At 36.1% G+C, this 26876-nt stretch overlaps 3 protein-coding genes across 3 annotated transcripts; all 3 read right to left on the reverse strand.

Moving 5' to 3' along the window:
• Window positions 1-537: 537 nt before the first annotated feature.
• Window positions 538-5265, reverse strand: enam (enamelin). The gene is made up of 8 exons (XM_056767713.1): window positions 5260-5265; window positions 3346-3408; window positions 3226-3249; window positions 3057-3134; window positions 2946-2960; window positions 2805-2837; window positions 2204-2260; window positions 538-963 (listed from the first exon to the last, which is right to left on the reverse strand). The coding sequence occupies exons 1-8, from the start codon at window positions 5263-5265 to the stop codon at window positions 538-540; spliced, it is 702 nt and encodes a 233-aa protein (XP_056623691.1).
• A 3424-nt stretch (window positions 5266-8689) lies between these two features.
• On the reverse strand, window positions 8690-10712 carry scpp5 (secretory calcium-binding phosphoprotein 5). Its single transcript, XM_056767725.1, has 8 exons — window positions 10659-10712; window positions 10499-10546; window positions 10129-10197; window positions 9993-10046; window positions 9836-9904; window positions 9145-9195; window positions 8943-9026; window positions 8690-8701 (listed from the first exon to the last, which is right to left on the reverse strand). The coding sequence occupies exons 1-8, from the start codon at window positions 10710-10712 to the stop codon at window positions 8690-8692; spliced, it is 441 nt and encodes a 146-aa protein (XP_056623703.1).
• Window positions 10713-14910: 4198 nt separating this feature from the next.
• Window positions 14911-16063, reverse strand: si:dkey-22i16.7 (translation initiation factor IF-2). The gene is made up of 4 exons (XM_056739441.1): window positions 15952-16063; window positions 15476-15546; window positions 15328-15372; window positions 14911-15210 (listed from the first exon to the last, which is right to left on the reverse strand). Exons 2-4 carry the CDS (start codon window positions 15524-15526, stop codon window positions 14992-14994), a joined length of 315 nt encoding a protein of 104 aa, XP_056595419.1. The 5' UTR covers window positions 15527-15546; window positions 15952-16063; the 3' UTR covers window positions 14911-14991.
• Between the last annotated feature and the right edge of the window lie 10813 nt (window positions 16064-26876).

The following is a 26876-nucleotide window of genomic DNA, read 5'->3' on the forward strand; positions in this document are numbered from 1 at the left end:
TTGATTAAAAGCCAGCATGCAAAATAGTGATGTACGTATGTCATTTTGTTCAGTGTTGATTTTGTTTGTTTGCTTTTGGGTTTGCACTTGTTTGTCTTGTTTTGTATTGCATGCTGCTTTGCCAAAGTCACACAATATGCTTACAGTCATTGTTTTTGATAGTATACACAATTCCATTTTTGTTTTCATACACATTACATTTTTTTCCCCAATGCATTGACTGAAGACACATTTAGCTGCAGCAAAACACAAAACGTTTTATTAAAAGATTACTGAAAATGACAAAGAACAACATGAAACATGTAAAACAGTACTGGCTCAATTCTTACAATGAGGTCATTACAAAAAAACATCTGCCAGGCAACAATTTCACACCGAACACAATGGGAATGTGCCGTATTTTGTTCCAGCAGGCTAGTTAGACACCCCCTCGATATAACCCAGTTCCTGTTCCCCGTTCCACAAAGGTGTGATCTTAACATCACCAGTGTGACTGATTGGCTAGGATCTTAGGGGCGGGGCTTGTGATCACATCCCTTACTGCACAGGCAGAACTGTATCAACAGCTTCAGCCGCCGACACTTGTTCTACAGCAATGGCAACATCAGGCCCCACTGCAGTGGTGTCGGTTTCTATGGCGACCAAAGGTTCCTGGGGTACCGCAGATGCCTCAACGGCAACAGGAGCTGCAGTGACTTCGGGAAGTGGGTCAGCGGCAGCAACAGTAACATCCGCGGCAACGGGCAGGATGTCGTTCGCTGTACCGGCTTCTACAGCTGGGACGGCTTCAGTGGGGTCAACTACAGCTTCGGCACCTTCTGCTCCCTCCACTGCTACAGCTTCTGCACCTTCTGCTCCCTCCGCTGCTTCAGCTTCTTCTGCTGCTTCCGCCTCATCAGAGTTCAGTGGAGCAGCCGGCTGTGCGTGCTGGAAGCCATGTGCTGGGTTAAACCCATTGAATAGCTGGCAGAAATAAAAAGAGAAAGTTGATAGAGAACCCAGTTATCGTAATAATGTTTGATGTTTGAACTAGCAGCAGGATGACATCATCGTGCAACTGCAAAAAAAATCAATTATTGATGCCATTGTTAAATTTTGATTTAGTCATGATCTATTTATTCCATAAGTGAAAGTGTCCAGTTATAGGACGGTTGCTAGCTGATCATGTGACCTCAACCAAATGCAGAATATAATGGGCATTTTTATTGAGTTTGATGTATTTTTGTGTGCAAACCCTGGAAGCGAGTTAGCATTTTAAGACTTCCAGTTCCATTGCCCTAAAGTCTATGTTTTTTTAATAGGTTTTTGGTAAATTGCCTGAAATAAGGTCTGTGGCTAACAAAACCTCTAAATATTTCCACATTGTAATCTATGACGTAAATCACACAAGATATAACCCACTTGTGATTTTTTTAAACCTTCATTGAGTCTTTAAAATTTTGGATGCTTTAAGTGACTACTTCCTTTGGCAGGGACGAAATTTTCACACATGTAAATCTCACAAATAATGCAACATGGGCACAAATGTCTAAAATCATTGTTGGGGATTCAATTCATGGAGTAATTACTTGCCAGGGAACACGTTTATAAAGTTTGAGAACGCTGTCAGGGGCTTAGTGCTGGTGACGTTGATATCATGCGATCATAGTGTAGTCTGTTTTAGCATCATGTTAGCTTTTTACTTATGGTGATTATGTTTAGGCTTCAAAAATAGCAAATGTTGTGTAAATCTTTAAAGATTATCTTGATAGACAAAACGTGTAAACATCATGAACATTTGTTAATCACAGATCATATTTTGTGCGATATTCCAAAAGTGCATCTCCTAAAATGCATAGGCTTTCGGTTAAGGGAAGCAGCACGGCACTTACTTCCGGGTTAGCCTTTAAAAATGCATCAGCTCTGAGCCACTCTATTGTGCTGATATGACTAGGGCAGGCAGAGGCAATGTCGGTCCTAGAGAGATTCTGTCCTGCAGATTAAGCTTCATTTTTAAGTAATCTTAAAGACTTTGGTTAGATATTTGACGTGTGTTGATTAGTACTGGAGCTAAAATCTGCAGGAACCTGCCTCTCCAGGACCGATGGTGCCTATCCTAGGACCACAGTGTGAAAGTACGTTATGTTAAACATATTAAAAAAGAATATAATGGATCATTTTAAGTAAAACCTGCATCTTTAAACTAAATGACTGAATAACTTACTGTGTTTTCCTCATCTGATCCATCTCCTCTGGGTGCCAGCAGTGCCGGATTGAACTCCTGAAAGAAACGCTCTCATCTTAATTAAAGCTGATGACATCCTCAACACAAAATAAAGTCGCAAACTACAATAAGCATTGCATACACAAATATAAGAGTTAAGACAAGAAATGAGTGATTGTTTTAATGCTCCTGCTGAGTTTTTACTGGTTTGTGCTGATCAAGGTACCAGTGGGTCAGAATACCCATGTTTGCCACCAGAAAATTCTGTCATGATTTACTACCTGTTGTCATTATAAACCTGTGTGATGATAAAATGTTGACAACTAAAAAACATTAGTCCCCATCGACTTTTATTGTATGGACACAAAACTAATGCAAGTCAATGGGGACCAACAGATTTCTGTTACCAACATTTTTCTAAATATCTTTACAATAATGTGTCAACGGGTCACAGAACATAGAAAAGCCAGGTTAACTGTGAGTTTCTCTGTTACTGTGTTTAAAACTAAAAGAATGGAAGAAAGTGTAGAAAAAATGCATGAATTAAAACTTGTATGAACTGTGTTGAATAATCAATGTCCATTGAGAGCATGTTACTAACCTGCTGTGCTTGAGGTACAAGTTGAGACTGTACCTGTATAAAAAAGGAAGAAATTGGTGTAAGTGATTTATCCAGTGTAAAAAGACAACAAAGCAAAAAAATGAAATATAATATGTGATGTGGTAAAATGAGCATATTTACATCAGCTGGTGCAGCCTGTGTGAGAAAAAAGAATTATTACCTCCAAGTTGTTTTCATACATTTATCTATACACAGTCTGTCTTTAACTCTAGCAATACTGAAGTTACTGACCTGTTGCTGCAGTTTTCCTATCATTCTGTAGAGCTCCATCAAATGTAAAGCAGTTTTAGCATTATTAACAGCTGCCTGCTGCAGGATGGAAGGCAAAATAATCAGATTACAGCACAAAACATTGAGCTACACATTAGATTCCGTTTTGATTATTTTACACAAGTGTTACCTCATTGCTGCCACTGTCAAGGGCCTAAAACATGCAAAGCAAGAGAAAAATGTTATTGAAAGAGGTTTTCAAGGTAAGTCTGTGTCATGTTGAATGAACTGAAATAAAATAAATTCTTACAGGGGCAGCTAGTGAGGAGCCAAACACACACATCAGGAACACAAAGATCTTCATACTGGTCCTCTGACACAGATAAAGAGGCACATCACAAAGGATCATAAACAAAGCATGTCTTTTTTTGTAAAACATTTTTGGCTTGTTTTTCAGTAAAATATCAATGCATTCTTGAAACTTGATACGTAAAGGAAAATTGTGTTAGTAAGACTTGTTTTAAAAGTATACAGTACATCTTAAACCAGCAAAAAATGATATCTTATTAAAAACACTAGATTTTGTTAGATTTAGACAAAAAAGTACTTTTAATCAACAAGTAAACCTAAAATAACAAAAGTAAGACATTGTGAAGGTCTTACCTTGATAGAAATTCACAAGGACAACTTGTTGACTTCTTGGATTTTGAAGTGGAATGCATAACTACGGAAAAAGTCTGCAATATATATTTACCAGCTCTTGAAACGGACCAATCAGGTCCCGGCAAAAAGTGAAATCTATTTTCGCCTTTGAAACATGCTTAAAAATAGTTACTGTTAATGACCTATTATGTATAAGTATACCCTGTAAAATGTTGCGTGGTGTATAAAGACGAAAGAGGGAATATGAAATGCTGTCTAGACAAAATTTGTGTGTCTGTGGTTTTCTGATGCTTTAGGTACTGTTGAAACATTTCTGTCAGGACCACTGTCTTCAAATAAACAATAGCAATATTTAAGGTTGGTGGAATGAAACTGTTCTGGGACATGCACATACATTTTGAGGGACATGGGCTGAAGTGGAAAAAGGGGCATTTCTCATATTTGTTTAAATAAAATCCCTCACACTTATCCAAATGTGTCGTGTTGTTTCATTGTTCACATAGAGACCATGGTCTTCTTTAGAATTCACAAGAACAGGCAACTACAAAGGAAACCGAGTCACAATGTGTATGTTTTCTGTGCTAAAATTTCAAGTATGTATTTTTAATAAATGACTGCACCAAGGAAAATAACATAACACTACTAATTTGTTAATTTGGCAGAAGCCATAAACTATTTTAATTATTTTGGTAGTATCCCGGCACTAACACCTGCAAATTTGTAATTTTACACAACAAAAACCTGCAAAAATAATTAAAACACACTGCCAAAAATGATTGACAAAATACAAAAATAAAGTAGCTTAACTATTATTATTATCATTGTTGTTGTTGTTTTAATTACACTTACTGTACCAGGCACACACACACACACACACATCGATGGAGACATGATATTTGTTTCACATTTGAGGCAGATCCGTTTCGATCTATCAGCATAAACAACACGTAAAATGGATAGTTATTACATTAGCAGTCAGACATCAAACTTAACAAGTTACTGTTTGGACACTTAATGTACTCTTCAATTTTAAGATGTTGGTCTATTTTTATTTCATGTCTTCTTTTGTTCTAATGGAAAGGACTTTTCCAAAATACCCATTAGGGTGTTTGTTTAAAGCCTACTATACCCTCTTCTGTTTGCTTCTGTAGATTTCTTTCTAAATTAACCAATATATATATGCATATTTAAACATAACATTAGAAGGGAATAGACTCTTAATGTAAGTCATATTAACTAATAACTGGTGATATGCTTTAGTTATTTAGTTTATCCTATTCATCTGAATCTCCTGACAAATGTTTGCAAGCTACCACATTTTAATAACTTAACGCCTGATTTGCATATCAATGAGGCAATTCTGATGATGTTATTAATTTTACTGTTTTCAGCATTTGTTTATCCATTAATTTGCATGGATTACAATGATATACTGCCTTAGCTAAACTTTTGCTAACTCATTAGCTCATAACTGATGGATGTTAGCAAAACAATATTTGTCTTTTGGATAATTAGCTGTAAATTTAATGCACAGGTAGCTAGTTTGTTGAGCACAACTCACCTCCATACCAAGACAAATGCTACTGAAAAAGGGGGAGGGCATCGCTTCTGCGGCTCTCTGCCTGATGTGCCAAACAATGTGTTCTACACAGCTGTGCTGCGCGTGTGAGCGGAACTCTCAACAATTTCCCGATCTGAACTGATATTTCGTATTTGTTAGACAGGGAAAGCTGTGCACAAACAGAAACACACACACACGCTCACACACACATACTTCATTTTCATTTGAAGTATCAGTAAAAAGGGCACTTTCTCTCGAGGAAGAACTTGACTCTTGAATCTAGAACTAAAACTCTTGAACGTGTTGTATGTAGCCAGCTCTCATCCTTTCTCAACCAGAAAAACCTCCTGGACAGCAACCAGTCTAGTTTCAAGAGCGGTGATTCCTTAGAGACTGCAGGATATATCTACTGGCTTTGACACCGTTAACTATCACATCCTCCTGTCGGCCCTCAAGGTTATGGGTGTCTCTGGAATGGTCCTACAATGGTTCAGGTCTTACCTCTCAGGTAGGTCATTTAGAGTATCCTAGAGAGGTGAGGTCTCCGAGTGCAACATCTCGACACAGGGGTGCCTCAGGGCTCAGTGCTTGGTCCATTGCATACACACTCCACCTGTCTTTTTGGCCTGACTGTTTCTGCATACATTTCAGCGTGCCTAGAAGACATCTCGCTCTGGAAAAAAGGACCATCACCTGCAGCTGAACCTTGCAAAAACAGAACTGCTTGTAATCCCGGCCGACACAAAGACTAACCATCAACCATCACATCTTTCAGAAAGGCCAGAAACTTTGGAGTGGTGATCGATGATCAGCTTAAATTCACAGATCAGGTTGCCAGCACCACCCGGTCCTGTAGATTCATCATCTACAATATTAAGAATATTAGACCCTTCCTATCAGAACATGCTATGCAAGTCCTAGTTCAGGCTCTTGTTCTGTCCAGATTGGACTACTGCAATGCGCTAATGGCTGGACTTCCAGCTTGCACAACCAAACATCTACAGATGATCCAGAAGGCAACGGCAAGAGCGGTCTTCAATGAACCGAAGAGAGCACATGCACTCCTCTCTTCATTAAGTTATATTGAGTCCCATTAAGCGCTCGCATCAAATTCAAGACTCTGCTCCTGGCCTACAAGACCATCACTGGTTCCTCAACCCCTTATCTTCACTGACTAATGCAGACGTATCTACCTGCCAGATCCCTGCGCTCTGCAAACGAACAACGTTTTGTGGTGCCGTCCCATACAGTTAAAAAAAATCTCTCTTACGTACCTTCTCTGGATCGGTTCCACTTATGTGGAATGATCTGCCTAGTGCTACAAGATCTGCAGATTCTGTAGCCATCTTTAAGAATCGTCATCTCTTCGGTAAACACCAGACCGATCAGTTCTAGACTTCTTTTCTACTCTTTCAACAAAAAAAACTTCTAATTAAGCTCTGTATTCTGTGGTAGGCTGTATAGTACCAGTCTTTTTGATTGCATGTATGCTTATTGTTGTCCTTTTGCTGTCCCAATTGTTTCCATTGTTTAGCCCATCTGTAAGTCGCTTTGGACTTTGTAGCGAGGTAACAAAATTCCAGCGGTGCGCGTAGAGCACGTACTATTCTGATGACAAAATTTGTGTCACATACCCAGTGCGTACAGTGCGTACCCTGTCGCTTGAGTACGCGTAAAAAGGGAACTATAGTTCGGGCTAAATGGCTTATATGACCAGGACTTAACGGATCAGGGAAGCAAATGAAGTGATACAGATGACCCAATCAGTAAGCGAATGTGGGCAGCTAAGCCTGTGTATTCTAAAGTTTCAGTTTTCATCCGTTTATACAGAAACGCAACCCCGGAGTTTTCAAACTAAATCAGGGTCTGCAGCTTTACCAAAAGTCTCTGTTTACGGGGGTCGAAATCTCCAGAATAGTGTAAACGCCAGGTGTAACCGTAGCAAGAGTTCATCGTTTTTATAGGAATGTACTAGTATAAATGCCGTCTTAAATGAGACACAGTCTAGTATGTGTTGTCTGATAATTGGACCTGATGTGATCGGCTGATGCAAGAAAGACTCACGTCTTCTGCCAGAACGCTCCACTTGATTTGACTTATTTCTTTTAAAGCATATCTTAGGGCCATACGTGACAGTGGACAGGTCCTTTCCAATGGAATAAAATAAACGTTCACAATGATTTCTAAGCCCAAATCACACATTCTACTGAACTCTTATTTGTAGACTTGCTGATACTGTTATAATTCTTCTTCATATTAATTGCCATCTCCATGTTTTCCTCTCTCTGTGGTTTGAATTCTTACAATGACTGATATGCCAGGCTTAAGGAAAACTTCAATCATTATGTGCAGTCAGATCCAGAGTGTCTGTCATTACATGAATAGGAAGATACATTTTTATGTCTTGCTGAGTACAGAGTAAATTGATATACTTGAAGTCAAAAAGTGGATCTATAAGGAAGACTAAACACTCAAATACAGTGATCAGGTCCTCAAAAGGGATCCTTACCATATTGTGTCACTATAATGACTCTAAATTATTACTTGGGCCTACTTCGAAAATCCTTAAGAGGAAAACTGGTGAGGGAAGTGTTCAAATGTTTATAATTTACTTGTTTGTTTGCTTATTATTTTTTTGTTTTGATAAATTCTGTTCGTTCAACCATGATAAATGTGGTTTGATCTTCAAGACAAACAGTGTGGCAAAACAAACTCACTTCTCTTCTAAATCTGACAACAATAATTTCAATAACTTGATTCGATAAGCATCTGTGAAGGTGAATTTTTATAAGCTGACTAAATACAGCTAAACTGTACATTGTATGTAAAGAAACTTCTGTTTTTTTATCAATACATTATGTGCAGCTATTTATGTTTTATTTATCTTATATACACATTTGTATATTTTTACTTCTTAATTTTTTTGTATACTGTCACTTTGTTACACACTCCACTAGAACATAAAAACACAGAAATTGCAGTTTTTGTTTATTGTTAAATCAACTTTATTACTTATTCTAGGCTTACATGAAATATTTATAGTTAACATTTCAGTCATGATGTTTCAGATATGGTCTTTCATAAAATACGACAATAAAAAACACATTTAACATAACTTTCGGGGTTATAGAACGGTCATGGTTATAAAAGGTTCTTAGAAATAGTGTTTATTTCTTATAAATTGTTTATGTTAAAAAGCAGCTCATTTTAAATTATTTCTGCAGAAATAGTACAAACTAAATTGAAATAGCATTAGACAAAAACAGCTCCAGAATCCTGTGGCTTGATGTCTCCTCACTCCAAGACTGTGGGCAAAAGAAATCATGAGTTAACAAATGAACGTGTAATGCTGAAATATTCAAACATTTGTTCAAAATTATTACAAATAAAAAATAAAATCAGATCCACCAAAGCAGTATCTCACCTATCTTCATGGCTGCACCTGCAAACACAACAAGCACTTGTAGTGAATTCAAGCCAACTGTTGAGTTTAGAGTATTTGTGTGTGGCATTGAAAATCTGTACTGAATATGCTGACAAGACCCACAAGTTATCATTTTGGTTAAACGCTTCCAAGCTATATGTGGCACTGAAGCAATAATTATGTTGTCAAATCAGAGCTTTATTGAAGGGTTGTGTTTCAGTGAAGCCTGAATTCGGAGCCTTTGAAATCACACACACACCTGTCCTGTCTGAGCCTGATGCTCCTGCTGGGGTTGCTGCTGAGGATCATGTGGTTGCGGGGCGCCATCCTGGAATGGTGGGACCTGTGTTAAAAAAGCAAAAAGAACGTACATTCAATTTTCTATAAAATGTCTGGAACAGTGCCAGTGTTTAGTTTTTTATAGTCAAACCATTTACCACAACAAAGTAAAACTGTCTCACCATGGGTGGCTGTTGAGCAGCTGTTTGTGGTATGTACTCGAAGGGAAAGATCTATTCATTTAAAAATAAAAATAATAATAAAAATATATACATAACAATAGCTTTCCTGTAGCTCAGTGGTTAGAGCATGGTGCTCGCAACGCCCATGGGTTCGATACCAGGGGATTGCACATACTTAGAACAAAATATAGTATAATGCAATGTAAGTCTCTATGGATAAAAGCGTCTGGCAAATGTAAATGTAATCAAGAAAAAAACATAAGCATGTTTCTTTCAATAAACCTGGTTCAAATTGAAAGTAGTCATTTTAAAGGAAACACCTACATTGGGAAATTGAGGAATCTGGGGACCATTTGGTAGATCCTGAAATTAAATTTAAAAAAAAAATTGAAACGAGCAGTCCAATGAAAAAAATACAACTCTAAGGATCAAAACCTTCTGAAATATTACCTGGTGCTGAGAGAAGTCATAAGGGTAGAACTTCAATGCGAAGAAAAAATCAAAAGCACCATTTATTAAATTGCATGAGCTTCAGGGCACAAGCAGCGATGTTTATCTCTGTAATTTTTTGTAATTACATATTAACAGAGACTATTTAAAAAGCAAAGACTGGATTGATTCTACACAGCGTATACTTAAACATTTCTTGTAAAGTCAGCATTGGTGTTGGCCTCTCTGTCTATTCACTCACAATTTCCACACTCTTCCGGCCTGGGGCTTTCGGGAGAGAGTACTTGATGAAACCTTGACTAGAGAACGTCTAAGAATAGAAAGAAAGTCACGCCACAGTTTACACAGCAAGTTACTTTAGAATAACTAGCCACGCTTGATGATGAAGGCAAGCTCACCTGGGCGCCACCTGCTCCCCCTGCTGCCTTATTTGGGAACCGCTGAGGAAATATCTATTTGAACAATACAAATATACATTTTACATATTGCTTAGTTAGATCTAAGGTATAAAAAATATCAAAAAAGACATCTTACGATTTCCATGCTGATGGGAGCATTTATACCAGGCTGTGATGGCATGCCAGGGAAGACACCGTTAGTTCCCTTCAAATCACAGAAAAAGTGTTTTACTGGATGTCCCAAAAAGAACAAAGTTATAAGTCATAATTAGTATGTTCAATACATGTTCCATAGAAAGCCCAGAATTTGCTATTTAGGACTGTTAAACCTATAAATTATATAAAGGCATGTCAGGGAAAAACATGCCATCATCCATGTCAAATTACAGAGCTATTTTCATCATACAGCCGGGTGTGTTGATTATGGTTAAAGCTGAAGATTTCAGGGAATGTCATGTAAGGTATGTATAGAACCGTTTAGAATGTTCATGTGCGGTCGGCCCCACCTGTCCCGGGTTGCCATAATGAGGGAGATAATTGAAAAACGGCGAAAGCTAAACACAAACACACAAAAAAACATAAGTTTCAACATGTGGACAAGCCCGACACAACCTGAGAGACATTCTTTCACAAGGGTTGGATGTAATGTAAAGAGCGTTTACTTACTGGTGCCGCGGATACAGCACCGGCCAGAAGAAGAGACAGGAGAAACGTCCACATGCTTACAGGATCACTGACCTTACACAGACAATTCTGAAGAGGTCGAAAAGATTCTCTTAAACTTTAAGAAGACATGCTAAAGGAAGCTACCAGAATAGTACAGTACATGAAACATGTTAGTTACCTTGGCTTCGGGTAAAGCTGGCTGTGGGATAGGAGTTTCGTGTCAAGAGAAAGTTCTTGCTTTTATTTGGTCTCAGGATTAGCGAATAGCCAATCCCTCTCTGGCTAGACTTTATCATGACCTCACAGGTGGCGCAGGATTGTTATTGAGAAAATGACCTGTAGTCAGACGCTGTCTGCCTGTCTCTCAGGTACAGTATTATTATAATGATAACAGTTGAGAGAACTGCTGATATCAGTGTCTGTACTTAGAGAAGCCAAACCTTTGAGACTCCACACAGTACAAAAAATCTCAAAAGTATGTTTCTCATGGTTCTCATAAGAAAACTGCACCAAAAAGAATGGGAAATGCTTTGGAGTGGTTTTAACAGAATGGTTTGATTTTGTCTTGTATTTTCTTTTATGGCTATATTCATGAATCATGACAAGAACCGGTATTAAATAATGTCCACAGTATTTGGTAATAACAACAATTTTATTCACTCACTTAATCTCACGCAGAACATGCAAACTCTACACAGAAAAGCCTACTGTCTCTAATAGGACTCAAAAAAAAAACATTTGTTCTTTCTTCATGTTTAAAACCTAAAAACAGGAAGACTTAGAAGTACTGTTATACACTCACCTAAAGGATTATTAGGAACACCATACTAATACTGTGTTTGAACTGCCTCAATTCTACATGGCATTGATTCAACAAGGTGCTGAAAGCATTTTTTAGAAATGTTGGCCCATATTGAAAGGATAGCATCTTGTAGTTGATGGAGATTTGTGGGATGCACGAAGCTCCCGTTCCACCACATCCCAAAGATGCTCTATTGGGTTGAGATCTGGTGACTGTGTGGGCCATTTTAGTTCAGTGAACTCATTGTCATGTTCAAGAAACCAAATGAATGAAAATGATTCGAGCTTTGTGACATGGTGCATTATCCTGCTGGAAGAAGCCATCAGAGGATAGGTACATGGTGGTCATAAAGGGATGGACATGGTCAGAAACAATGCTCAGGTAGGCCGTGGCATTTAAACGATGCCCAATTGGCACTAAGGGGCCTAAAGTGTGCCAAGAAAACATCCCCCACACCATTACACCACCACCATAATTGCATTAATGAGAAATTGAACAGGTGTTCCTAATAATCCTTTAAGTGAGTGTATATTTCTACAGTAAAAGCTTCTCTGTGAAACTCTCATGTAATTCCTGTAAAAAATAAAAGATCGTCCATTGACCTTTCGCAAAGCCCGGCGCCCCACTGCATTTAAGAATATTTATTGTGAAATAATATTTTCTTGAAAAAAATGACATGTACTTACAGCCAAAAACAATAAGATGGTCTGCAATATGTATTTGAAGTATAAATTCAGGATGTGAAAGTGACTTGGAATAAAGTAAACAAAAGAAAGATCGAAGCTATAGGCTAGAGATTATAAAACTACTTTAATAGTAGTATATAGTGTTCTTGCCGTTAATGACATAACCCCATTGGTTCCTGACACGTATAGGCAATGGGTTAAACTGTGATTATGACCATAAATATCAAATGTTATCTCTGTTAAAATTCTGCCAGTGTTGATGAGTTGCAATTCTTCATTACGGATCATATGACAGTCTATGTGTTTTGGAGAATTTTGACTCCCCGCCAGATTACGACTCCCCTCATTAAAATTGCTAGGTGAATAGCTAATCCTTACCCCACCCCTAATCCTAACATCTAATGTTAGTGGGGATTTGGGGAGTCGAAATTTGAAAGCAGTCATTTTTCAGCACCACACCGGTTAAATTCTGTTGTTTCATTGTCTGACAAAATGGCAAATAGCAACGGAGATGCATAATATCGGCGTTTTGTTTGGTCAGCACACGTGTCAATCAAACTCAGGTGAAGGGTCAATTGTAGCAGTAGAGAAATCCCAAATGGTGCCTCGAGATCTTCTATTTTCCCATTTTAACCCACATGGAAAAAACCTATATAAACCTATATGTTTTAATATAGGTTTTGATATAGGTTTTTAATATATGTGACATATATAAAATTGGCCGTTTTCCTATATTATATGTACATATATGCACATATATGTATCTCAATTATGCCTATATGTGGCATATAAACGCATATATGCAGCAAATATATGCATATATGCAGCAAATATACGCATATATGCAGCATATATACTCATATATGCAGCATATATATGAGTATATATGTGCATATATACTGCATATAGGTTTCATATATGTGCTTATATCCTCATATAGGTTCTTTGCATGTGGGAACATGCATTTTATAACTATACAAAATGCTTCAATGGCAGAGTATTGTTTGAAATGTTGAAAGATGAAACACAATATGAGCCCATATGATAAAGTAACAAGGGAAACTGAATTCAAATGGACATGTTGTATATCTATTCTTAGGAAAATGCTTAGTTAGAGTCAAGCAATGGCTTGAATATAATAATTAACAGTGTCTGTATGGATTGTTAGACGTTAAATGTGCTGAGAAGACATGTGTTGAGTGTGCATTGTGGGCGTGTGCTCTGACTACAGCATGTAAGGCATATTCAGTGTACTTGAATGATGAGCCTGGGATGAGCCTCGACAAGAAGATCCCTTACAGCTAAACATTTTAACTTTGGTCTTGTTTTTTCAGACTATAAACAAGAATGTGCATTTCTCTGACTCTGGTGCAAATGGCTAAAATGCAAGAACAAAGTTGCATTATGTGACAGCAAAAAAAGTTTGAGTTATTTTAACTTTAAGTTAGCACTAACATTTAATGTTCAGACATAGTTTACCCTGATTTCGCGAATGATCTTGGCGCAACACTAAGAAGATGGAGAATATCTGAGCTGTTTTTCCATGTAACTAAATGCTGAACCAAAACTTTTAAACTCCGAAGAGAACATATGGTTAAGGTATCCATGTGGCTCAAATGGTTTTTCACAATATTATAACCTTGTTTTATTAACAAACCTATATAAAATCAAATAATTAATCAACTTCCAAAATGAGAAACTTTATTAAAAATTAAATAAAAAATCATGTTATTTATTATGTTATCGTGTTTTTTTGTGTTTTATTATATTAGAAAGCAGTATTTATGTTTAGTTTGATTGATATTAATTGGAAAGCACAATAAAAAACTCAGTTTTAAACGAAGTTATCTGATTGTGGAACAAAACTCTTCATTTATAAACGTATATTGCATCTATGAAATGTTTGTAAAGAAAAGTAATTCCGGTTGAATTAACACAGGATATTACTTAAATGACTTACATAAACACTACAAAAATATGAATTGCCTTTTTAAACCCCATTATTGAAAAGAGTCCAAATAACCTTTATAAACCATTAAGTTTATGTGAGAAGATATGTATTCATTAAACAAGCAACTAATCAAAGCCATTAAAAAAATCTTTTGACACAATAATCTAATACAATATGAAAAACATACACAGATAATAAAAGACGTTGAGTTCGTTATGTGGTTAAATTGATGTCTTATTGGCCTAGTTCAATTAATAAAGGAACATTTGATCAAATATGATTATAAAAACTCTTAAGTTTTTGTGATGGTCATTTTTTGTGATGCTCATTCTGATAACAGACACAATATAGCATTAGTATGGTTCAAATAAAGGTCTGATTTATTTCAGGCCCTTGTCACCAGATTTATTTGAGATTAAAATACTTGCTTTAAACTGATTAGATTTTTCCAAAGTTAAATTAACCACATTTGACCGCATTTGACTTGATCATTAAAAATGAAATAAGAAATAGACTAACTTCTAGTCATGACACTTCCTCTACGCACTTAGGTGAAGCAAGCAAGTCATTTGAATAGACATCTGCTACTGTTAATAAGTAGTGACTCAGGAGTTATTGTCCCACCCAAGACAATCCCAAAATTACACACCCACCACATGTTATCATCTGCACCGTAGTGTGTAATAGGGTTGAATACTTGTCTATTACAATGAACAAAACAGACGTAATATCATATGTTGTGAGTTTTCAAAATGCAATAATAGTTTTATTTTATCTTTTTATCAGCATACATGTTAAATGTTGCTGTTTGTTCACACAGCAAGGGAAACTGTGTGCCAATTTGTTACCAATACATTGTTAACAATCAAAGCCCACTGATCGTGTTTAAACCATTCAACATCCAGCATCTACACAGCGGGAGGATGTTCTAACAGTGGGTCTGAGTGTGGGTTTTGGAGCCGGTGCTGGTGCTGGTGCGGGAGCTGGAGCTGGTGCCGGTGCAGGACGTTGCAGCAGGGCGATGAAAAGTGGCCATAACGGGAACAGAGGACCAGGTGGAGCCGGCCTCAGCAGGTATGGATAAGCAGGAGGAAAGGGGTGCAGATAGTTCCTCTAGTGCAAGATTTTTAAACAGTCAAATTGCAATAAAAAAAAGTGTGTGAAATTGTTAGATTCAGATTTAGAAATTAGATAAAATTACAACAATAAGTTTTAAAATGACTGGAGTACCTCATCACTGCCGGAAGAGCTCCAAAGATGACGACGGCCGCAAAGCTGGAAATAATTTTAACATAAAGTTATGATTTCATAACATTATGAATTGAATGCAATAAGTAAAATGGTTTCATTATTTTTATTAAAAACTAAAGTTACTTACAGTACTGGTGGTCATTAGACACAGTGTTGTCAGTAATACGAGACTGTTCATTTTGGGATAGCACTTTTTTACTTTTATTTTGGAAACAGAAGGGAAGAACAACTCATCTTGGTTGAAATCATAGTCAAGTTTATTTTTAACCAACAAGTTTAGTTTTCCATGCAAGTACCATAAATAGCCACACAGGGTCACTCATGAACAGAAGAGAGAGCTTGAAGACAAATTCAAATTGAAAATTCACTTAACAGTATAGTAAACTGTGCACATAAAAGCCACATTAAAAGATTACTGTAAATCAAATCCAAGAAGACACAGTATTTAAAAAATATTTTCTATGCTTTGGTTGGTGGCTCTTTCCTCAATAATGTCCATTTGATATTAAATATAAAAAATGAATACAGTACCAAATACATATTTTCTACAAAGCTTAAATGCATAAAGTGTCAAATATAAAGGATTTGAAAATAAAGGCTTACTGTCTTGCTAGCCATTGGGTCTTCTTGAAGTTCTGAAGAAAGATGTCTGTCCTGCTTAAGCATTCAGATGGACTGATCAAAAAAGTTGATCAACATATCATGTAGACAAACCTCATTATAGGAGGAATAACCATGTTTAGTCATGTCTTAATCCCCATGTCTCAAGTCTGCCTGTCGGTTTATGAAATTGTAATCTGTTCTTAGAAATCTTGTCTTCCTTCCTGGACGCATTGCTTCAGAGGATTTACTGATCTCGTATAATTCTGTTTTTATTGCGAGATTCTTATACCAAAGTTTCACATGTCTGCATGGCTTTATCTTTTCAAACAACAAGTGTGAATAAGGTCTGGTTAATAGTCTTGGTCTTTTGCAACAATGTTTCAACTGTTATCAAAATAATAGCATGTGCTAACTGGTTTTTAAAACTTATTGTAGATTTAATTACTTAATTCTACTTTATTAGTATTGTTTCCAATTTGAGTTAAACTTAACTTTAATCAAAACGAGCATGAAGAGATGGCAATAGCAAAGTAAAAATGCAAAAAATGATATTCTTACTAATTATAATTTGTTTTCTAGTAAAACTATTTAAAACTTCTTAAATTATGAAACAATTACACAATGAGAAAAGTGACCTAAGATATCAGTCTTGTTTGATGAATGAACATTGAAGAACAAGATAGGTAAGTTTATGTTTAAAAACTAAAGACTAAAATGACTGCAAAGTTTACAATGTACATCTCAGGTCCACAGTGAATTTTACGTTTGTTTAGCCACATGCGGCAAAGAAGATTTCTTAGTTTTAACATTGGTAGTAATATTTGTTTGATTCTTGTCAAACATAGGAATCAAACATTAGCTTGTGAAAGTGGCCATGATGATATTTTGAATTTATAATACATTTACATTTAGTCATTTAGAAGACGCTTTTATCCAAAGCGACTTACAAAGAATTTAGGGAGCAATATGCGATATGTAATACAGGAGCAATAATACAAGAGGTGCCAATACAATGTTACTGGTTTCAACAAACTTAGACCACTACCTGTTGAGAGAAAGTGTTAGTTTTTTGCTTCTTTCTTTCTGTCAAGTATTCACAGAAGAGTTGGGTTTAAGTAGTTTTTTGAATGTTGTGAGAGATGTGGTAAATCGGACCGAGTTAGGAAGAATGTTCCACCAGGAAGGAGTTGTGAAGGAGAATGAGGGGGAAAGTGATTTTCTGGTCTTATGAGAAGGCAATGCAAGACACTGCTGGTTTGCTGAACGCAGGGATCTTGATGGGGTGTAGGAGTGTAGGAGGGTGTGAAAGTATGCCAGTGTAGATCCAGTGATAGTCCTGTAGGCAAGCATTAGTGACTTGAATCTGATACAGGCTTCCACCGGTGGCCAGTGGAGAGAGATGAAAAGGGGTGTCACATGAGCCCTTTTGGGCTGTGGGAAGATGAGACGTTCTGCTGTGTTCTGATAATACACAAAACATGTGCACTAAGAAAATGTGGGGATGTGTGATTGTAGGCTAACTGAATGGCTGAAGGATATGTTTAGCACTTTTATCTCTCACTTTATTGTTTTTGTTAGCATACCACGCTTATATAGTCATCTTAAAAACATTTGGTTTTCAGTTTTCAGCTTGCAAAAATTTGATCTGTCCCTAAAACATGACTACTTACAAAGGTGCTATGTACAAATATATATAAGCAATTTGAGCCATTTTTAATATTCTAAAATACATAACGTGATATAGACACCCCATTTAAAAAATCCTGTCCCTTAAAATTTCAGCAGAGTTGGACACAGAAGATTGGCTAGTTTTTGACTGGGTGAGATTATTTGATTTATTTTTTGTCTTAGGGCTGTCAAAATGATTAATCGTGATTAATCGATTCCAAAAGAAATGTTTCTTTTTATATGGTATATGAGTGGTGTGTGTGGGGGGGGGGCGTTTATATTATTTTTTAAATTACAAATACACAAACATACGTGTATATATTTAAGAAATATGCGTAAAATATATTTGTATTTATACATAATCAGATGAATGTCTGATGAAGATCCAGTTTGTTCGAAACATTACATTCCAACTCTCAGAACAGATAAAATCATGTTCTTAACATAACTTATATGCTAACGTCAAAGCTAACAGCTGTTGATATTGTGGGTTTCAACATTAGAAAGATCAGACCCTATCTCATGAGCATGCGACACAACTCCTTGTCCAGGCCCTGGTAATCTCAAGGTTGGAATACTGCAATGCTCTCCTTGCTGGTCTTCCTGCAAAGGCTATCAAACCACTTCAGCAGGTTCAGAACGCAGCAGCACGCTCGTCTTCCAACAGCCCAAAAGGGCTCACGTGACTCCCCTTTCATCTCTCTTCACTGGCTACCGGTTGCAGCCCATATCAGATTTAAATCACTAATGCTTGCCTACAGGACTATCACTGGATCTGCACCGACATACTTCCACACTCTCCTGCACTCCTACACCCCATCAAGATCCCTGCGTTCAGCAAACCAGCGGCGTCTTGTATTGCCTTCCCATAAGGGCAGTAAATCGCTCTCCCATTCTTTCTCATTCACAACTCCTTCCTGGTGGAACATTCTTCCTAACTCGGTCCGGTTTACCACATCTCTCACAATATTCAAAAAACTACTTAAAACCCAACTCTTCTCTGAATACTTGACAAACAAATAAGAAAAAGAAAAAAAATACACTAACCCTTTCTCTCAACAGGTAGTGGTCTAGCTTTTGTCGAAACCAGTAACTTTGTATTGGCACCTAATGTATTATGGCTCCTGTATGAACTATCGCTTATTGCTCCTAACCTAAACTCTTTGTAAGTCGCTTTGGATAAAAGCGTCTGCTAAATGTCTAAATGTAAATGTAAATGTAAATATAATTACAACACCAATACATCATCTATAGTTTACTCTATTGCTAACGATAAAAAGCTTTTTGAAGTTATGCAAATACATAAATCACAACCGTATATATTTACGCCTTCTGTCATACATATGTGAAGTGAGGGACTGAACAGATGAACCTTTTGTGAGGGACCCCCTTCCAAAAATACATATCCATCTATCACGTGCAATGAAACATTAAAATTGTATTAGATAAACAGTGAATGTGACATTACAGTATATTGTTTAACAGTATAAACATATTGTTTCCAAACTTACAAATATTGTTTGAGGTATATAATCCTGAAGGGACATTTCAATATTTAGTTGTACTGTAATACGTAACTTTCACTTTGAGTGTGGAAAAAAATGAAATATTCACTAGAAATATACAAATATAAACAATTCTGAAAATGTTGCATGTAGCAAAAAAGCAGATGAACACCCTGGACCCCAGTTCGAAAATCCCCATCATTTCATACAGAGAGGCTGGTGAAAGAATATAGACAAATCTCAGCTGGGACACAGTGGCATTTATTGTCCAAATTTTTCGAGAAACCAACAGGTAGGATATTGTATAAGGGCATACATGACACATATCAAATAATGCAGTTTGTGTAATTCAATCTGATGTTAGTGTTTTTTATGACATTGTGATAGGATTAACTGAATGTTTCTTTCAGTAGAATAAATGTGTTAGTGTTTTGGTAGACAAAGTGTATTGTGTTAATATATTTTTGTATTTTTAAAATGAGTGTTGGAGGTTGGTTTACAATGTGTGGTTTTGAGCATGAAATTAACAGTTTTGCCAATTATGTGGTTTAGGTGTGTTGCTGTGTTTAGAGTTTAGAAAACTTGTTAGGTGAACTGAAAATATGGTTATAGCAATTGTAAAAGTCTGTAATCAAAAGTTTTTGTATTTTTTGTTGCTTTAGTTGTGTCAACTTTTGTACATAATCCTTCATTCATTATTTTGGTAGAGGGCCCATTTGAGGTTGATTTGCTTGCTTTTGAAATCTTTTTATTTATTCATAATATAATTTTTTTTTAGATGCAAATGTATATATAGTGATGCAAATATTTGCATCTGTGCAAAAATATACAGTACACAACACACACATCATTATATAAACACAAACTTTTGTTTTCATTTTCTATTTTTTCAGTTAATTGATTTGACTGCACTAATTTATTTATTGTTTTGCTGAAATACTGTGGGTTTGAATAACTGGGATCTGAATTATCGAGCTATAATTATAGAATTTATTATGATAAAAAATATTCTTAGACTAGAACCTGTAAAAATAGTTGATGAGTGTGGTTTGTCATTTGATTTACATTAAAATAAAATGTCCTTTTATGAGCTTCCCTGCTTTTAAAGAGCTTTCAGATTTGTCGTAATAAAAGCTAAGAAATTAAATAGCTTTTACTTACTGTAAAACAAAGGTTAGATGGGACAGTTATAAGATGAATTATCTAGTACTAAGAGTAGCTTGCTTTCTTAAAAATACTGTAAGTGCCTTAGATCAAAAAAGAAGTTTATCCATGGAGAATTTCAAAAGGAACACTATTGTGAAATGATCAAAAGGGGTTCTTGCTTAACCTGTATAATTAAACATGTTTCAGTTGGTTACACTACACAAACTCAGAAAAAGCTTCACAGGAACACAAATATTTGATTAAATGATTCAATATTTATTTTGTAAGACACCAAGAACAGGAGTATCAAGTCAAATATTTCAATATTCCAAGAATATGAATGCAAATGGACACATCTTCAGCTTCAGCTGGTGACTCATCTACCACCAGGGGCAGGAGCTGGAGCAGGAGCAGGGGCTGGAGCAGGTGCTGGTGCTGGAGCAGGAGCAGGGGCTGGAGCTGGAGCCGGGGCTGGAGCCGGGGCAGGTGCTGGGGCAGTGGCACCAGCCAGTTGTGCTAGCAGAAATTGTAAAAGGCTGAGGAGGGCATTGTTGTTCTGGGGTGGCCGGGGAATGAAAGGGTATGGATTTGGATAGGGACGCTGATATTGGACTGGGTTGTAGTATCCTCCAAACCCTCCATAGTTCTGTAATTATACCAAAGAAAGCACAGATAGAGAATGCCAATTAACAGTCATTCAAAATGTAATACAGAATTTCTAAATAAAAGCACAAATGCGAAGATGTACAAATTCACTTTGTGCCTGAAAGAATGTAAACTTCTTATGTCCCCTTGTCTAAACAATATTCTACGGTTGAAGAGTCTAATTGACTAAACACACAGAGGCTCAGGCCTGGAGACAAAGTTTGACACAGACACAAGTGCTTGTTCAATCAGAGTCCAAAGTTTATTGTTAAGGACTAATACTTATAAGCTTGCATCAGGAGGCATCATATAAAACCACCAAAACAGTGGAAAATAACGTTTTTTAATTATTTGCTCTGCTTTAAATATATACCATTAGGATAAATACATTTAATTGAATACAATTTAAAATAAAGAGATCTTGTGCGGTTATAAATTCATCCTTACCTCTGAGGAGCGACTTCGCTTCTCCCTGTGTTCTTCATCTTCTGCCTGTTGAAAGAAATAATTTTATTTTGAAACTGCATTAGATTGATGTTCTGGCATAAATAAAGTTTAAAATTGAGTGAATTGTTTATTATTGGAGTGTAAAAAGTTAAATCACAAATGAAGTTACTCACCAGCACAACACAGCAGAGCCCAATGAAACAAGCGGCAATAAGGAAAGATTTCATGGTTCCAGATAATCTGTAACGAAATTGAAAAATGTTAAATATACATTAAGTATCTGCTAAAAAAGTAAATAAATTATTTTAAAAACTTTGATTCCTACCTTTGTGGTAAACTAAGTAATTGTCCAGTGCAGGTATGATATCTAAAGAGCAGTGAGAGATGCTTTATAAACACATCATCAACATGCAACTAACCAATCAGAAGATCGGATCACAAATCTTAGTATCACTTCGTATTTGACAAGTTAGACTTTACTCAACAATTGAGAAATAGGAAAATGATTCACATGGTTGTTTCTACTCTTAAGAAATATGAAATGCAAACTTGGCTTAAATTGAATTTCTGCAACACATAAACAAAACAGAAGATTAAGGCACACCTTATGGGTGTATGTGACTATTATTTTTATTATTATGATTGTCTTCATCATGGAGGTGAACGTTGGCTTTTTTGTTTTCTTTCTCAATTGCTTAAACACATTTCTTAAAATAATGGCTCCTTTTCTCGACACTTCAAACACAAATCCATAACTTCTCACCCAATTCCCTCAATATCCTATTTTCGAGTAAAAATGAAGATCTCCTCTTAAAACCATTCAAACTTGCTGGAAAAGCAAACTTTTCCTCCACACATGACACGCAAGTCCTCAGAAACACATGCATTACAACATAGTCTTAAACAATGATGAGATCAATTCAGAACACTGTTACTAAAATCTCTTATTGGGATTCAACAATATTGTCAAGTTTGAATGATTTAGATGTGAGAGCTTCATTGCAAAAATAGAGTGTTCAGAAATTTGGGTGAGTAGTTATGGATTTGTGTTTCGAGGTTCGAGAACATTAGACATAATATCAGGAAATGTGTTTACACTTTTTTTAAACTGCTTACACACATTTTCAAATGGTTGAGTCTTTTTTTCTAAACTTTAAATCCAAGCATTGCACAGACAAAATGCAAAATGCCTCTCATCTCTTGCAAAATGAAGCACTACATTAAAAATATCACAAAGACATTTCAATAGCAAACATTTGTCTTCAGTTGCAAACACCTTTACCATAATGTTATATTTTTGGATAAATCATATTATCATCAATCATAAATTATATATTCACACAGTTCTTCAAAAACTAAAACTCTACTTTCACAACCTCTTCTGTACATTTCTGTACAAGATTGAGAAAAATTGGCAGAGAGATGTTGAAAATTCTTTTTAAAAACAAAAGGAAGATTCAAACAAAATTTTTTATTTACTATTTTGTTTTGTTGCTGTAAGCATTTGTGTTTGTGAATACAGTGAATACTGTACACAGTATGAAATATATATATTTTTCTGGACGGACTAACAGCATTTAAGTTCGGAAAAAATTGGATCAACATTAAGGATATTCAATCAAAGTATGTCAAGAATTCGAATAGCATTATTGGGCAAAACCAAGTTCACAAAAGCCGTCTCTTGCTCTTCAGTGAACATGTGACCCCGCCCACCATGAAACCTTGGCCTTTTCACTCTGTAGAAGATTCAGGAAGAGTGTAAATGTGTGCCATAAACTGTCACTTAATATAATACTTTATACAATATATGATCAAATTGTCTTCTGTTGTACAGTTTGATACCTCACCAGACTGTGACCAATGAAGTGCACTGAAGTAAATGAAAACAAGGGTACTACTGTCAAATATATGTATGATATCCTACTGTTTGTTATGCTAAAATAGCTATTACAGTATGTGTACATAACATTAGATTATCACATACCTGTTTTCATTTCTAAGGTTTGAATTAAACCTGCCACTGTAAATCGACTCAAATTAAACTAGACTCTCTGTACAGCCTCTCTGATTGTAAACCGTGGTTTATCACATGATCAATGACTGTGGCCCTAAACTCATTCGAGACCACTCTTCTTGTTCCCCGTCCTCTTCCTCCCCTTAATCCCCTTCCAACTCCTCTTATTCTAACTCGGCCTCTTCCTCTGGCTCTTCCTCTAACTCCTCTTTCTCTGTCTGCATTGTTTGCATCCATTGCTCAAAACCCATAACATGACCCATGGCCTATTTAAAGGCCTCTTCTAAAATCATGATTGGTTGGTGTTAAGTAAAGCAATGTGTGTTTGCGCATGTGAGGATTTAGTGTGAGGCACTGATGAATTAGTGTTGCATTTTGATTGCATGTGTTTGAAAAAGGAATTCAATTTACTTCCTGTAAGATTTTTGTGTGTTACATAGACACCTGTGCAATAATCAAGTGGTCTAATCATCATCTTGATATGCCACACCTGTGAGGAGGATGGATTGTCTCGGCAAAGGAGAAGTGCTCACTAACACAGATTTAGACAGATTTGTCAACAATATTTGAGAGAAATAGGCCTTTTGTGTACATCGAAAAAGTCTTTGATCTTTGAGTTCAGCTCATGAAAAATGGGTGTTGCATTCATAATTTTGGTCAGTGTACATTTAGTTTTTGTTAAAATATCAAGTAAATATTAATTGTGCTGAATAAAAACATGTGTGTAACTCTGACTTTAGGGACCACTCACTTTCATATTGAAATATAATATTTTATTTACAACATAGATTGTCAAGTAAGAAGAGACTGGAGGTCTTTAAATTGGTTTTACATAATCAAATTGAGTTGGATATACTTAATAATTAGGTCACTTAAAATTAGTCAAACAAATTAATTAGAATCTTAACAATTAAAATTAGTAGATTTCCAAGATTTTTACATGATTTTAAGTACATTTTTTTGTTAAAAACAGGAACACAATTATACTAAGCATATTTTAATAATTTCTTTTAAAAAATCTACTAAGGGACATAATCATTCTTTTTAGTCTACTTACTGTAAAAACAAAGGTCAGATGGGACATTTATAAGATTAATTATCCATTACTACGAATAGCTTGTTGAGTAGAAATGATTCAATAGGGTCTCGCTTTACCTGTATACTTAAACATGTTCCAGTTACACTACACACTCAGAGAAAGCATGACAGGAACAGATATTTTATTAAATGATGCAATACTTATTTTGTAAGACACCAAGAACAGGAGTATCAAGTCAAATATTACAATATTCCAAGAATATGAATGCAAGTGGACACATCTTCAGCTTCAGCTGGTGACTCATCTACCACCAGGGGCAGGAGCTGGAGCAGGAGCAGGGGCTGGGGCTGGAGCAGGGGCTGGGGCTGGAGCAGGGGCTGGGGCTGGAGCAGGGGCTGGAGCAGGTGCTGGTGCTGGAGCAGGGGCTGGAGCAGGTGCTGGAACTGGAGCAGGAGCAGGGGCTGGAGCTGGAGCAGGTGCTGGGGCAGGTGCTGGTGCTGGTGCAGTGGCACCTGCCAGTTGTGCTAGAAGCAATTGTAAAAGGCTGAGGAGGGCATTGTTGTTCTGGGGTGGCCGGGGAATATAAGGGTATGGATTTGGATAGGGACGCTGATATTGGACTGGGTTGTAGTAACCTCCAAACCCTCCAAATCCTCCATAGTTCTGTAGTAATTCCAAAGAAAGAACATACAGAGAATGCCAATTAACAGTCATTCAAAATGTAATACAGAATTTCAAAATAAAAGCACAAATACAAAGATGTACAAATTTACATTATACCTCTATTACTTTTTTAACAATCTGCTCTGCTTTAAATATTTACCATTAGCATAAATACATTTAATTGAATACAATTTAAAATAAAGAGATCTTGTGCGGTTATAAATTCATCCTTACCTCTGAGGAGCGGCTTCGCTTCTCCCTGTGTTCTTCATCTTCTGCCTATTGAAATAAATTATTTTATTTTGTAACTGTATTAGATTCACGCTCTGGCATAAATAAGGTTCAAAATTTGTGAGAATTTGTTTATTATTGGAGTGTCAAAAAGTTAAATCACAAATGAAGTTACTCACCAGCACAAAACAGCAGAGCCCAATGAAACAAGCGGCAATAAGGAAAGATTTCATGGTTCCAGATAATCTGTAACGTAATAGAAAAATGTTAAATGCACATTAAGTATCTGCTATAAAAGTAAATAAATTCTTTTAAAAACTTTGATTCCTACCTTTGTGGCAAACTAAGTAATTGTCCAGTGCAGGTATGATATCTAAAGAGCAGTAAGAGATGCTTTATAAACACATCATCAACATGCAACTAACCAATCAGAAGATCGGATCACAAATCTTAGTATCAATTCATATTTGACAAGTTAGACTTTACTCAACAATTGAGAAATAGGAAAATGATTCACATGGTTGTTTCTACTCTTAAGAAATATGAAATGCAAACTTGGCTTAAATTGAATTTCTGCAACACATAAACAAAACAGAAGATTAAGGCACACCTTATGGGTGTATGTGACTATTATTTTTATTGTTATGATTGTCTTCATCATGGAGGTGAACGTTGGCTTTTTTTTTCTTTCTCAATTGCTTAAACACATTTCTTAAAATAATGGCTCCTTTTCTCGACACTTCAAACACAAATCCATAACTTCTCACCCAATTCCCTCAATATCCTATTTTCGGGTAAAAATGAAGATCTCCTCTTAAAACCATTCAAACTTGCTGGAAAAGCAAACTTTTCCCCCACACATGACACACAAGTCCTCAGAAACACTCGCACTACAACATAGTCTTAAACACTGATGAGATCAATTCAGAACACTGTTACTAAAATCTCTTATTGGGATTCAACAATATTGTCAAGTTTGAATGATTTAGATGTGAGAGCTTCATTCCAAAAATAGGGTGTTCAGGGATTTGGGTGAGTAGTTATGGATTTGTGTTTCGAGGTTCGAGAACATTAGACATAATATCAGGAAATGTGTTTACATGTTTTTTAAACTGCTTACACACATTTTCAAAAGGTTGACTCTATTTTTCTAAACTTTAAATCCAAGCATTGCACAGACAAAATGCAAAATGCCTCTCATCTCTTGCAAAATGAAGCACTACATTAAAAATATCAAAAAGACATTTCAATAGCAAACATTTGTCTTCAGTTGAAAACACCTTTACCATAATGTTATATTTTTGGATAAATCATATTATCATCAATCATAAATTATATATTCACACAGTTCTTCAAAAACTAAAGCTCTACTTTCACAACCTCCTCTGTACATTTCTGTACAAGATTGAGAAAAATTGGCAGAGAGATGTTGAACATTCTTTTTAAAAACAAAAATTCAAACAAAATTTTTGATTTACTATTTTGTTTTGTTGCTGTAAGCATTTGTGTTTGTGAATACAGTGAATACTGTACACAGTATGAAATATATATTTTTTTCTGGACGGAC

This window comes from Triplophysa dalaica, chromosome 2 (assembly GCF_015846415.1).
Source record: "Triplophysa dalaica isolate WHDGS20190420 chromosome 2, ASM1584641v1, whole genome shotgun sequence".
In the NCBI taxonomy this organism is placed as follows: Eukaryota; Metazoa; Chordata; class Actinopteri; order Cypriniformes; family Nemacheilidae; genus Triplophysa; species Triplophysa dalaica.